Raw genomic sequence first — 14366 nt, 5'->3', positions numbered from 1 at the left:
TTAGTTAACTTTGGAGCAAGTTTAAGTTGTAAATGAGAAAAAAAAAACATAAGTCATAGTGTGGATACATTGTATTTGGTCCATTCGGGACCGTACTAGGTTTAGACAGGTCTGGTTTCTTGTTTCACAATTTTATAACTTTGGTTGTGGTTTGGTCCTGTGCGGCTGTGGTCCGCTGCACACTTGTAGTTGGTGAGAGGTTTAGTGGTGTCAATAACTCGGTGAGAGGACGGAGGGCACCACCGTAACAAACTTATGCATGTGGGTTCATGGTGCTTTCGTCATACCGGTCTACATCATTCTTGTCTTCACATATGTGGATGTTGAGATCTTATCTTCCACATTGTGATTCTAGATTGATGATGAAACTATTGACCCACCAACAATAACACAAGCAGAGGAATTATTGTATGATGACAGCAGGATATCTTACCAATTGATTTGTTGTACAGCCAAATTTGTGTTAACCTTTTGTGCTAAATTGGTATCAATGTGAAAATGGTAATTAACTTCATAGGGTATGGTTATACATTTATAGAAAAGAATCAACAAACAAGACAATCCCACCTTACAAAGAAACCAAACCTTTATTATTTCATATGTAGTAATCCTTGATACATATGGATATAACTTAAATATAAATAATAACAGTAAGAACCAGTCTGGACCACACGTGGTACAGATTAGTTCTTACTATTTTATTTATGGTTTAAGTTTTTACTATAACCGAACACTGTTTATTTCAAACTAAAAATATCATAGAAAACCGTTGTCTATGACCAACCGTAAACATTGTCAAGAACATATACGAGTATGAGGGAGAACGGGTAGAGCAAGAAAGCCAAGAAGGAAGTCCATAACGGAAAAGTGGTCCGACAACTGCCAAACACGCCCATAACAATGCAAACAATAAGAATCACAAGAACTTCTGATGAAAAATCCCATGTTAATCCTCTAACATATACAAGTGCTAAGAACACCGATAAGCACAACACGTTGTTCATCGTTACTGCTCCATATAACTGCATAGACACACACAGAACATTAACAAAAATTAGTCTTTTTGTTTAGATATGTTAAATGCATTAACTACAAGATACATGGAACAAACCTCGGAAAATGTCAGAGACGCAGATCTTTGTTTTTTACGCGTGGCAAAGATGATAGCAGACACTGCTTCACTTGAGTTTGTTGCTAATGGTAATACAATGAATGAAATGAAGAAAGGCGGGATGTGTGTTGCAGCTGAAAAATTGTCAACTGCATCTACCAACGGGTCAGCAAATGCAGCCGCTATAACAGTACCGAGTAATAATAATAGCACCGCCTTTATGGTGGTTGTACGAGGATCATCCACGCCCTCTTCTTCTTCATCATCATGAGTATGATCTCCCAAAAGATTGTGTTCTTTCATTGTCTCCTATAAAATCAATAAATTATTAAATGTTAGTAAAAAAAAAACTCATTGCTCCCTTTAATACCTTGCTAACCAATCGGACGAGTTAAAAATATTACCTCATAATAATCATGAACATACTTCAATGAGTCAGGACCAGCAAGAGAAGTACTTTTTTTAAAACCTTTGGCCTCATCAAGCCATCTTCCAATCCCATTAACAAATTCATCAAACTCAACTTCATTATTTTCAGATGTATCGAAATCTTTCATAACTTTAGTCACAGCATCATCTTCATTCAAATTAATCTCATACAACTGCATTCCAACAACCAACGCTCTTAGTTCAGGAACCGAAAGGCTTCCGTCTTGATTAACATCAATCGAGTTAAACAGCCTGTCATAACCACCATACAAAATGGTTTAGAAATTAGACACATTATAATAACATGTCGAATTAGGTTCATAAATCAGAACTAACTTTAATAGAACTTCACGGTTCGGTTCACCATTGCTATCAACAAGTCTTCCTAGTGCACGTTTTTTTAAGTACTTAAGAATCCTAGACCGAACGTGCTTGTGTTTTGCAAAATCAAGGTGTCGTTTTTGCAATGTCGGTTGATAAACCTACAAAACGGTTGTAATATGTTTATGGTTTTGCATGCTCTCGAGAACGTGTATGGCGTAGATGGCTAAAATGTTACCTGATAAAGGCAGTATGCGATTAGAAGAGAAACCGAGAGGATTAATGCAACTAAAACTGCAGTGTGTCGTCCTGAAGTCGAATGGAGGATTTGTGGGAATTGAACAACTATAAAAGGAAGCACAGAGATAGCCATTATCATTGCTGAATAGCTTGTCCAAATATCAGTACTCACACCAGAACCTGCATTACAAGAAAACAACACATGTTATTGTCAAGGTTTCTAGAACCGGACCAGGAACTAGCTACATAACTTGTCCGGTTGAGTGTATTTGAATATGTGGCTACCGATTGAACCGACGAACCAGACTATGTGGGATAACATTTTCTTTCTTTTCAAAATCTCATTTACTACTCCAGGCTCCATATTTTATTTTGTATCCCAAAAGATAAAACAATCTCATGTTTCGTTTTAAGTTAGTTATATAATTAAAAGGTTTAAATTATTTATAACGTCATCCTGTTTTTTAAACTGGTCCCACCAATCTGACTAGGACTATTGGTTCAATGACCAGTCCAGTTTTGAAAACATTGATTATATTTGTTTCCTTATCAAAATCTCATTTATTGATTTATTTACTACTTCAGGCTTCACATTTTATTTTATTAATATTACAACTCTACACCCAAAGATAAAGTAGCTCCATATTTTGTTTTAAATTAGTTACGCATTTATTTAAACGTTTTAAACTATTTATAACGTCATCTGGTTTTGAAATTGATCCGACTTGTAAACTGATTAGACTAGACAGTCATGAAAAGCTAGATTGATTATTTTACTATATGGAAAAAACAAGCAAGTGATGCATATTTATGTTGTGAAGGGAACCTATTAAGTTGAAGCCTTTTGTATCTTTGTTATCTTGAGCCACCGAGTTTTGTAGATCACACTTGCCAACTACAATACATGTTCCCCATATGCTTGTAAGAAGCATGACGGTTGAACCGGCTAGCAACCCCATTCCGACTGAGACTTGGTCTTGGGCTGTTTTTGTGCTTCCTGATAGTCCAGATACTGCAACCAAATGTAAGCAGTTAAATTAGATAACATGAACCATTGTTAGTATGGGTTCATGGATATGAACTGAAGCCTGATCAAAGGCCCAAACCCTGAAGAATAGGTTCATGTTAAACAATGATTCATTCAAACTAGGCTGCAGCCTGCAAATGAACCGAGTCCAACTAGACACCACTAGAAAATTGGTTTCCATTGACTACAAAAATTGATTTAAACTGACAAATATATATATATTGTAGATTTTGACTACAATGAGGCGCCAATGAGCCAATGGAAGTTTTATTTTTTATTGTACTTTTTTTTGTTAGAATGTGTCATTTTCATTTTTCAAATAGTTGACAACATTTTATAGTTATTTATTTTAATAAAAAATAGCTATCACAGCGGAAAGAACTGTCCGTGAGTATTCGCTGCCAATCTATCATATCCGTCGGTAAATAGGTTGTCGGTGATTCGTCTATGAAGTTGGTCGTTGATCCGTTGACGATGTCTGTACCCACACTCAGCTTACCAAGTCATGTTCTCGTTTTTGAGCGTAAACCAAATCCGAAAATTCAGCTTTTGGGTTTTCTGAAGCCTTTCGGTTTCAGCTTTTCCGGTTTTTGCAGCTGGTTCGATTCTATTTTAGTTTTTTTTTTGGTTTTACAGGCTTGGAAACTTTTTTTGGTTGAATAAATAGCCCAAATAATGAATTTGAGCTTGAAACTTCGAGCTTAAAAGCCCAAAATAATGAACTTAGCTTGAAACTTTGAGGCTCATTTCTCAATTACAAATTTTGTCCTTTAAAAAAAGCCAAATTACGGTTCGTGTCCTTTCCTTGCAGGCGGTGTCCTTTAAACATTTTTTTTCCTACACGTTACGTCCTTTACGCTAACTGGGTTAGAAAAACTCAGTTAAATACCCTCACGTGAGACGCATGTGAGGGCATTTTTGTCTTTTCGTATGTACCTGCAAATTTATAACACCTTCCCCCTCCTTTCTCTCTTCTTTCTCTCTCTATGCCACCACCATCACCATATCACAACCACTCCGGCCACCATACCCCCCACCCACCCCGTTGCAGATTCCATTCCATTCCCACCGCCGCCGTTAACCACCCATCTACAACCACCACCACCACCACCTGGTCAACTCTCCATTAAACCTCCTGGTCGAAACCCGGCCACCACCACCACCGGATCCGGCCACCTCCAACCCATCCACAACCACCGGATCTGGCCACCTCCAACCCATCCACCACCACCGGATCTGGCCAACTCCAACCCATTTTGCCTCTACCTCCACCACCACCTAACCATTTCGCCTCTACCTCCACTACCACCAAATCATTAATCCTAGAAACCCTAGATCTCAAACCCACCAAATCACCCAATTTCTCTAACTCCGACGACAATCCAACACTGACCCACGAAACCCACACCCCCAGTTCCCACCATCACCTCCGCCACCACCGTAAACCCACCGGATACCCTGTTGGATATCCATGAGCAGATCCGCCGCCGTAAACCCAACGTAAACCCGCCGCACCATCTTCTTATACAGAGACAGGTTCCTCTACAGCAAGTTAAGCCTGGACTCCCCTGTGATCTGTCGGGCCTCAGCAGTGACAATGACAAGATCAGATCTGACGATGTTGGAGTAGTCAACGAAGGCGGTGATGTTGGTACGAGGAAGGAAAGCGGCTACGTGTTGGAGGTCAAGCATCTCACCTCGGAGCTTGTCTGCGTTGACGTTAACGAGTGCGATCTGGTCGGTGATGTTGGGTTAGGATAGTCTGTGCTACAAGGGAGAAGAGTAGAGAGAGAGAGAAAGAAGACGAGAAGAGAGAGAGAGTATATATATAATAATTACTATTTGTTTTTTACAATAATATATTTGAACCACTTCGTTGAAAAGACCAATATACCCTCACATGTGTCTCACGTGAGGGTATTTAACTGAGTTTTTCTAACCCAGTTAGCGTAAAGGACGTAACGTGTAGGAAAAAATGTTTAAAGGACACCGCCTGCAAGGAAACTAAAAAAAGGACACGAACCGTAATTTGGCTTTTTTGAAGGACAAAATTTGTAATTCTGTCCATTTCTTTTTAATCAATAACAAAATGATTATTACATATGAGGACCTAAATTTTAACTAAGCCATTTATTAACTTAAAAAAAATTACTTTAAACGAATTTTTAGGTTAGATTCTTTTTTTTTTCTTTATACCAAAACCGAAACCAAACAGAAAGATCGGTTTTTCTAACCATAAAACCAAACCATCGTTTTTTACCTACCGACGGGTACAACCTTTTCCTAGGATCGTCCAAAACTCGATTGGGCATCGGAGGATTAGACTAGAGACGGAATGAAGATTTTAACCACTTACCTAGAATAAGCATAGCATCCGGAAGCGCGCCAAGAGCCGGAAGGCAGAGGCCTCCAACAAGACCAGGCCCTAGAATTTGCAACAACAGCTCACTACCGGCCGAGAGTTTAGTAGCAGCAAGGTACATTAGGTAACCATAGACAGTAATAAGGAACAAGTTTCCATATGCTGTAGTGGTGCATGGCATGAACCCGTAAGTTTGTTCACACTCTTTCGGTGACGATACGTAAAAAGAGCTGATCACTCCCTCGCCATCGTTAAGACCATCGGATAAGGAAGGTGAAGTGGTGGTTATAAAGCGGCCCGTGGCTGCGATTAAGAGGGAGAGGATGGTGAAGAGAGTGAGGTATGAGTTGTTAGCCATGTTTGGTTTGTGTTTAAAGTTTGAAAACAAAGGTGTATTTATATGTTTGTTTCATTGTTTGCATGGTGAATTATTTAATGATATTCTCATTTTTGGCTTGCATACGCCCAAAATCCAAAAGAGGGCATAATTCCTTTAGTTTTGTAAACTACTTATTTTATACTTATCATCATTCTATTCATGACTTTTTCTCATGTTTGTAGAATATCATATAAGGCTATTCACTATGGAGGGGCGGGTTTTAAAGCCCCTCCACATCATCGCCACGTAGGAAACGGCGCTTCAAAACCCTTCTCCATAACTTCCCGTTTTGGTTTAAAGCCCCTTTACCGCCCCCATTGTATATATATGTGTGTGTGAGAGAGAGAAAGTGAGCCCCCCCCCCCTCCCCTGGACACCCCCTTGAGCGCCCTCGGCGGTGTTCAAGCCTGAAGGCGCCCCAGCGCCGCCCATATTGACCCGTCTAAGGGCGTGTTGGCATAATTGAGCCATAAGAAGTCAAGAACAGCATAAAGAGTTATACATAATTAAAAAATGATTATAAATGTAGATAAATAATTTTAGAAAGAAAACGAGTCTGAGCTGTTGTAAGTTAAACAAACTGATATTAGGCTCGACTCATTTGCACCCCCAAACTCACATATCACGTCTTCAAATGACACTTTTCTAAAATGGAATTATCACAAAAAAAGAGTTTTTATGCAGGCCTTATAAATTTTTTTAAGTTTAAGTTTGTATAAGGCCGATTACATAGTCTAATCCCACATCAAATTCACATGAGCTAAAACCTCTATGCAACTTTCGTCTTTGATCCTTGATTAAATTTATAATATTTTTCTTCTTGGTTCAAATTCAATCATTTATGAAACATGGACGATGAGCACAAAATGCAACTCAAAACTAAATAATTGAAAGCTATTAACATTTAACATCACACTTAACATTCAAATTACACAGAATTGAGACTCGAAAGGGTGGGTGGCGCCGGGTGGTCAAACAAACTGCCAAACATGCCTATTAGTGGCAGAACATGTGAAAAATACGAGTGAACAACTACCTAGGTTTTGATTATGAGTTACAGTTGTTAAAACTATGACCAACCGAAAACATAGTCTAGAACATATACAAGAACAAGGGAGAGCGGGTAGAGGATAAACGCAATGAAAGACGTCCAAAGAGGGAATGTGGTACGCAAGCTGCCAAAAACGCCCATCACCACGCAAACAATCACAATAACAAGCACTTCTGATGAGAAATCCCATGTCAATCCTCGTACATAAACAAGTGCCAAGAACACCGATAAACAAAGTATGTTATTCATCGTTGCTGCCCCCGTATAACTGCAAAAAGGTAACCCGCTAATAAGCTATAGTATTATAATTTCATGTCTCGTTATCTAAAAATATTAATGAGTTAAAACGGGGAGTGACATTTTTTGACACAACCCAAAATACAAGGTTTTGGTTTGTCATATTTAACCCGTTTAATAAGCAGGTCATGTTCATGTTGACCTACTTAACCTATGCAATGAAACATATTGACCCACCAACCCGTTTTGACTACTACGAAAAAAGAACCGGTTTTGACCAGAATCCATTTTACACATTAACTCACAAGCAAGAAAGTCAAAGAAAGTCGAACCTCTGAAAAAGTTAAAGAAGCGGATCTTTGCTTTTTGCGCGAGGCAAAGATGATGGCAGACACTGCTTCACTAGAGTTGGTTGCTAACGGCAAGGCGATGAATGAGATGAAGAAAGACGGGATACTTGTTGCAGCAGAGAAACCATCAACTGCATCCACTAAAGGATCCGCAAATGCAGCAGCAATAAGTGTGCCCAATAACAATAATAACACTGCTTTAATCGTGGTCCTGCGTGGGTTATCTACACCGTTCTCTTCATCATCACCGCCTTCGTCTCCCAAAAGATAGTGTTGTCTCTTTGTTTCCTGCATACACAAGAGGTGCTAAATGGGTCAAACCACGAACCCGAAAACAATGTCAGTCACATGAACCAAAGATGACACATATTTTCGCGGGTTTACACTGACTTGACATGTTTAATCCAATATCTTATTTTATTTTTGGCATATTGATACTCTTAAAATTTAAAACTTACAATAAAAAATACAAAAGTATATAAGATGATTATGTTTAAACTAAGAGTGTAAACGAGCCAATCCGTTTGTGAGCTACTCAAGATCACCTCCATAAAACCTTGAATCGAGCCGAGCATAAACAAGCTCGAGCCTAAAATTTATACTCTAAAAATTAGGCTCGAGCGTGTTTAATAAATGAGCCCGAGCCCGAGCCCGAGCCCGAGCCCAGTCCCAGCTACACTTATGAAGCTTGAGCTGGCTCTCGAGCCTATATGAGCCTATTAGTTATATAATTTTTATTTAAGATATTAAATATATACTTGTATAATAATTACATACAAAATTATGATAAAAATAACTAATAATATATTTCAAGTTATAATAGATATACAAAGTAATTATAAATGTATTTAAATTAGTTAATACATAGTAAACTGGCCGAGCTCGAGAGTTAAAAATAAAGATCGAACGAGCGGAACTCGAGCTCTCGTAAGTTAAGCGAGCCGGTCGCACCCCTAGTTTAACTATGAAACCTGTTGCTAAGCTCTCAATTATATTACAAATTTTAAGATAAAAAACCCAATCAGTTTAATTAATTTATGACATAAAACACATGTTTACTAGAAATAAACGGGTCAAGTCACGAACATATCTGAATAAAATAAGACCGGTTTAGCTAATTAAACAAGCCCACAGGTTTGCCCCGACCCGTTTAGACTAAACTCAAACCTGCATATCTTAGGCTTGCAAACTCATATCAATAAGTGCTGCCTTAAACAGTAAGTGGGGTCCATGATAAAAAATAGAAATATCATTCAATGCATCCTGATTCCCTTCATAATAAGCCCATACCTCATGATAGTCATGAATATAGTCAGGACCAGCATTATAACTTATTTTGGTCCTTTTAGCCTCCTCAAGCCACTTCGCAATTCCCGTTACAAACTCTTGAAAATCTACTTCCTCGTCTCCAGACGTGTCAAATTCTTTCATGACTTTATCAATCGCGTCATCTTCCTTTAAATTTATATCATTTAACTGCATTCCTACAACTAGAGCTCGTAGCTCCATTACTGAAAGATGTCCATCTCCATTCACATCAACCGAGTTAAATAGTCTGTCAAAGATAACGATAAAAGGTTATTTACTTGATCAAAATATTTACAAGAAATATAAAATAAATAGTAATGCAACTTACTTGTGCAAAACTTCTTGATTAAGTTGGCCTTGATCGTTTAAAAGTATTCCAAACGCATTTGTTTTTAAAAACCGAAGGATTCCAGAACGAACGTGTTTATGCTTTGCAAAAGCAATGCGCCTTTTTTGTATATTCGGTTGATAAATCTGCAAAACAGTCCCAACCAATGCCAATTAACCATTAAGTAATTTATTAATATGTGCATTGTCACATCATTGATTAAAAATATATACCTGATAAACACAATATGCAATTAGAAGCAAAATGGATATTATAAGACCGATTAACACCGCCAGGTGTCGTCCAGACGATGAATGAAAGATTTGTGGGAGTTGAACAACAATAAAAGGAAGTACAGATGCAGCCATTATCATTGCTGAATAGCTTGTCCAAATATCAGTACTCACACCGGACCCTGCAGACCGCGTACAACATTTTTATAATTTTTTTTAAACAAATTGGTTGTTTAAATTATGTACCTAATAAGTTGAATCTTTTGGTATCTTGGTTGTCTATTGCAACTGAATCTTGTAAATCACATTTGCCTATGATGATGCAAGATCCCCATATGACAGTTAGAAGCATGACTGTTGAACCAGCCAATAAGCCCATGCCAACAGAGACTTGGTCTTGTGCTGTTTCTGGGCTTCCAGATAACCCGGATACTGTAAAAAATAGATAAGGTAAAAATATTAAATTGCTATATAATAAGTGGTAACTAATTTAAAACTTTTGAATGGTCATTAAACAAATGGATTAAGTGTGACTTTCTTTTTCTAATTTAGTTTGAGTAACTTATATAGACCGTTAACTTAGTGACATATTTATAAATAACAGACTTTGAATGTGAGGGATATTATAAAAGTAATATGCTTGTGTACTTTTTGTCTCTACTATAAGATGAAGAAAAGTAAACTGAAAAAGCATAAATTGAGAGCATCCAAGATAAGGAGGTATGAAATCATAAAAAAAAAACGCGTGTCTAGTCAGCTGTCACGTCATAAAAATACCGTCTTTCAAAAACACTCAAAACTCATCCAATATGAAATTATAAAAACACCCAAAAAAATTTTCGTCATCACCACCTTCTACTTCAAAACCCATACATCAAAATATTAGTTAACTTGAGTGATATTATAACTCGAATTATACAAAGTCAACTTAGAGTATTGTCGTCAAACTTGCTAAGTAAACTTGGTCTAATTAAGTGAATAGTATACCCCACTGCCCCATGTGTGTCACCATCGCCTACTTGCCATCTGCCACTATCTTACCTGTCACCATTGACAGTTTGACACCCATTTTAGTTGGAACTAATATTGACCCGAATCTAATTGATGCTTTTTAAATTTTTATAACAGCTCGTTTTGACTCGGTCTTATTTTGGTTAGAGCTACTTTGACCCGATACACGACACACCATATTTCATTTCAAGTAAAATGTTCAGAAAAATGAAATTAGTTAAATTACTAAACAAAAGAAAGGAAAAATAAAATTAAAGAACAAAGCCGAAAAGATAAAGCATAAATATAAAGATCTACGTACATGTCAAAAGATACCAAACGACACTTGTTCAAAATAAGGAATCCGTTAATTATTGGGTACCTAGAAAAGTTGGGACAACCGAACATCACTACCCAAGTAAGGTATCCAATTCCCTCAGCATCTTAGTTTCTAATTCATTTCCAAAATTATGAAACATTTAAATTAAGTGTACAAGTTCAGTCAATTAAGTTAACCTGTTAATAAATAATAATAATAATAATAATAAGAGGAAGGTTAACGTACAAATGAAATTAGCGTGCTAATTGTGAGAATCATGTAGAGTAATTATATATACGAGTAGAATAATTATGCAATTATATCATAGAGTAATTATATAATTACTCTATGATGTCATTAGATCATTATCCTACTTGTATATATAATTACTCTACTTGATTCTCACAATTAGCACATTAATTTCATTTGTATTTGATCTACACCCATAATAATAATAATAATAATAATAATAATAATAATAAGGAAAATTGGTTTTTATTGGTCCCAACTATTTCATTTTTGTTGGCGCTGGTCCCAACTTTCATTTTGGCTGGCAGCGGTCCCAACTTTAACATACGTTTCTTCCACCAGTCCGCGACTAACGGAGTACTAACTCCGTTATGTTTTTATTGATGTGTCCATCTGAGTTGTCAAAAAAAAAAAAAAAACGTTACGTGGCAGCCATCTGAGTTGTCAAAGACCGGAGAATCAGAAACCCCTACCGGACTCCGACCTCCCACCCATCGCCGCTATCAAACTCTAACCCACCAACGCGTCAAACCCCCAATTGGGGATTTTCATATCAACATCGCTAGCCATCCTCTAAGATTTGAACTCTTCACCACCAACGCGTCAAACCCCCCAATTTATCATATATGAATCAGGTTCCTTAATCGGAACACGGGGGGTGGGTCGCCGGAAAAACGGGACAAGGCAAGGATACGAACTGAGATGAATAAGGAATATGGGGGAGACAGCTCGAGCAGTTTCAAAACTCCACAAGCATGATGGTGGTGATGCGCAAAGATAATGGTGGTCAGCCGCCCGGCCGGAGATAGTGAACGTGACGGTGGCCGATGCGGCATGACGGTGGCCGGAAATGGTGAACGTGACGGTGGCCGATGTGGCGTTGGGCAGTGGTGGTGGGGGTGGCGGGAGTGGCGATGGGACGGTGGTGTGGGGAGGTGGGGTTGAGTTTGATGGCGGCGATGGGTGGGAGGTCATGGAGTCCGGTAGGGGTTTCTGATTCTCCGGACTTTGACAACTCAGATGGCTGCCACGGTGGCTGCCAAGTAACGTTTTTTTGACAACTCAGATGGACACATCAGCAAAAACTCCGTTAGTCGCGGACTGTATGTGAAAGTTGGGACCGCTGCCAGCCAAAATGAAAGTTGGGACCAGCGCCGACAAAAAATGAAATAGTTGGGACCAATAAAAACCAATTTTCCTAATAATAATCCAAGAAATGGGAAGGGAAAACAAAACCAAGAAAATTCTAAGACGGGTGTGTAGTGGGATAACGTCTCACTCCACGTTAGCTTTTAAGGGCGTTTAACACCATTACAGGCTCAACATTGAGTGGCGCTAATAGTGAGCGGGCCGCTTGAGGGCAAGTTGGGGCCACACTTTTTTCCAACAAATCACACTCATCCGGTCGTATATTAGAAAAATACATTAAATAATGATTATTTTGTTAGTTAAACTATTACACGTTTTTTATATAAAAAATTATTGAGAGCCATATGTATATGTGACAGTTATGTAGTCATTTATTCACTTTTTACTTTAAGTTAATCCACTACACATAATCTAATAAAAAGGTACATAATCTAATAAAAAGGTTTTTGCGTTCGTACCGAGAATGAGCATGGCGTCAGGAAGAGCTCCAAGAATCGGAAGAAACAATCCGCCGACTATACCCGGACCCAAAATCTCCAACATCAACTCACTACCCGCGGACAAGTAAGTAGCAGCAAGGAACATAAGGTAACCATAGACTAAAATGAGAAAAAGATTGCCAAGAACCGTGGTATTACAAGGCATGAACCCGTAAGTCTGTTCGCATAACTCGGGCTCGTCCGTTGATAATAATAAAGGATTAAGACGGGGTATAGTTTCGTGAACACCATCATTTACAAGTTTGGTGGATGAGTTGGTGATGAGGCGACTGGTGGTTGTGATGGTTAAAGAGGTGAGGATAATGAAGAGGATGAAGATATTGATATTGTGAGCCATGTTGTCGGTAAGGGTTTAGTTTAAGTGTTTAGTGGTTTATAGTGAAGGTTGGTTTGGTGTCGTGAACGTGTGGGAAGCGCGTAACGACAGAAATCAGTTTGTGAAGACGAAGAGTGATCTTTTTCTTAAGTAAGGACAGACACAATGAGTTATCGCAAGTTGAATATTGTTGAACATTTACTTCCAAAAAAGTAATAAAAGATTGTTACTACTAGAGTGGCTACCCGCGTTAGATACAGGTGAAAGATAAAATAAACGTAATATATATTACGTGCATGTTATATATTTTAATGAATTATAATTGTCATATTTATAAGAACGAATAATTTAATATAATTAAATTTAATTAAAATAAAATAATTATTTGATTTTGGTCAATAAAAAAAAAGATATAAATCATTTAAATATTATGCAATATGTATATTGTGAATTATGAAAAGGTCGACAATTAAATATAATTTTGGTTTTATACTTGAAAAAAATGCATATTTATATATGTTAAATCAAAAAATCTAACATAATTACCACTTAAGTGGAGTTGGTAACCATTTTTAGTTTGAAACATGAGGTTTTTTAGTTTGAAACATGAGTTCTTGGGTTGAACAAACAAATATATTGGCAATAAGAAGAATCAAATAACCCAAATTTTGAGCTTTATTGAGTTTGACCGTCGGTTAAGATGTCGATTGAGTTTAAGGAATAGATTTGTGTTAGGGTTTAGTTAACATTATAAACAAATATAAAGTGGTTAAAAGAAATGAGAAATTAAAATATAAATAAATAAAACTCAAGTTCGAATCTCACTTGTGTCACTTTTGAGTGGATATTGGCAATAAGGGATTTTGAGCTAAGTTTTATGCAAATGTTGTCAGTTCGAACCCTGAGCTCACCTGGGTTTTCGTTCTACCGTGTGTTACGCCAGAGATTTCCATTCTTACTGTGGCATAACGATTGTCAAGTGGCAGTCGACGGTATGGTTTCCCAGGGGACCGTTCAAGCCAAACTCTGAAGCCAGCGTGAGCACGGTTAAGACAACACAGTCTAGTCAGAGTGGGGCATCCGGGCTCTCCAAATTTAGAGAGTGTATTAGTCTAAATACAAGAAAGCCACCGTTCTAAAAAAAACTATTTTCGTATATTTTAGTTTGTACGGCATGTTTTTGTAAAAATATTTGTTACGACTTATGTATAGAACCATCAAAGATGATCACTTCTTAAAAGTTTAGGGAAAATTTTAAAATGTCCTATTAATGGCTAAATTTTATTTTTGTCAATGAGTTAGTGGTGGAGTGGTAAAAAAAATACTTTGTATTTTATGTGACCCAGGTTCAATTCCTGCACCCGGCATTTTGTTTCAGAGGCACTAGGGTGATGATGAGAGACTAGGCGAGTAGGTGACTTTCACTAGTTGGATCATTGAACTTAACGAGTTTTATCTCACCTCACT

The 14366-nt window shown here is 37.6% G+C and overlaps 2 protein-coding genes across 2 annotated transcripts; both read right to left on the bottom strand.

Annotated features, from left to right (window-relative positions):
* Positions 1-755: 755 nt before the first annotated feature.
* Positions 756-5848, bottom strand: LOC143531022 (sodium/calcium exchanger NCL-like). The gene is made up of 7 exons (XM_077026419.1): positions 5485-5848; positions 2928-3113; positions 2100-2281; positions 1877-2022; positions 1516-1792; positions 1112-1420; positions 756-1022 (listed from the first exon to the last, which is right to left on the bottom strand). The coding sequence occupies exons 1-7, from the start codon at positions 5846-5848 to the stop codon at positions 774-776; spliced, it is 1713 nt and encodes a 570-aa protein (XP_076882534.1). The 3' UTR covers positions 756-773.
* Positions 5849-6894: 1046 nt separating this feature from the next.
* LOC143531021 (sodium/calcium exchanger NCL-like) lies at positions 6895-12935 on the bottom strand. Its single transcript, XM_077026418.1, has 7 exons — positions 12542-12935; positions 9623-9808; positions 9377-9558; positions 9144-9289; positions 8798-9062; positions 7501-7795; positions 6895-7198 (listed from the first exon to the last, which is right to left on the bottom strand). The coding sequence occupies exons 1-7, from the start codon at positions 12918-12920 to the stop codon at positions 6939-6941; spliced, it is 1713 nt and encodes a 570-aa protein (XP_076882533.1). The 5' UTR covers positions 12921-12935; the 3' UTR covers positions 6895-6938.
* Positions 12936-14366: the final 1431 nt, after the last annotated feature.

This window comes from Bidens hawaiensis, unplaced genomic scaffold (genome assembly GCF_021521415.1).
Source record: "Bidens hawaiensis isolate Kalapana, Puna unplaced genomic scaffold, B.hawaiensis_p1.1 tig00009070_1, whole genome shotgun sequence".
Taxonomy (NCBI): Eukaryota; Viridiplantae; Streptophyta; class Magnoliopsida; order Asterales; family Asteraceae; genus Bidens; species Bidens hawaiensis.
Note: the sequence above shows the minus strand (reverse complement) of the source record. Positions and strands in the feature narration are given on the sequence as shown.

Coding starts and splice junctions, on each gene's coding strand:
- LOC143531022 (XM_077026419.1), bottom strand. CDS start 5,848: ATGGCTAACAACTCATACCTCACTCTCTTCACCATCCTCTCCCTCTTA. Junction 3,114..5,484: donor GGATGCTATGCTTATTCTAG/GTAAGTGGTTAA, acceptor ATTTGGTTGCAG/TATCTGGACTATCAGGAAGC. Junction 2,282..2,927: donor AAAAGGCTTCAACTTAATAG/GTTCCCTTCACA, acceptor CTTGTAATGCAG/GTTCTGGTGTGAGTACTGAT.
- LOC143531021 (XM_077026418.1), bottom strand. CDS start 12,920: ATGGCTCACAATATCAATATCTTCATCCTCTTCATTATCCTCACCTCT. Junction 9,809..12,541: donor TGACGCCATGCTCATTCTCG/GTACGAACGCAA, acceptor TATTTTTTACAG/TATCCGGGTTATCTGGAAGC. Junction 9,290..9,376: donor TTGCATATTGTGTTTATCAG/GTATATATTTTT, acceptor ACTGTTTTGCAG/ATTTATCAACCGAATATACA.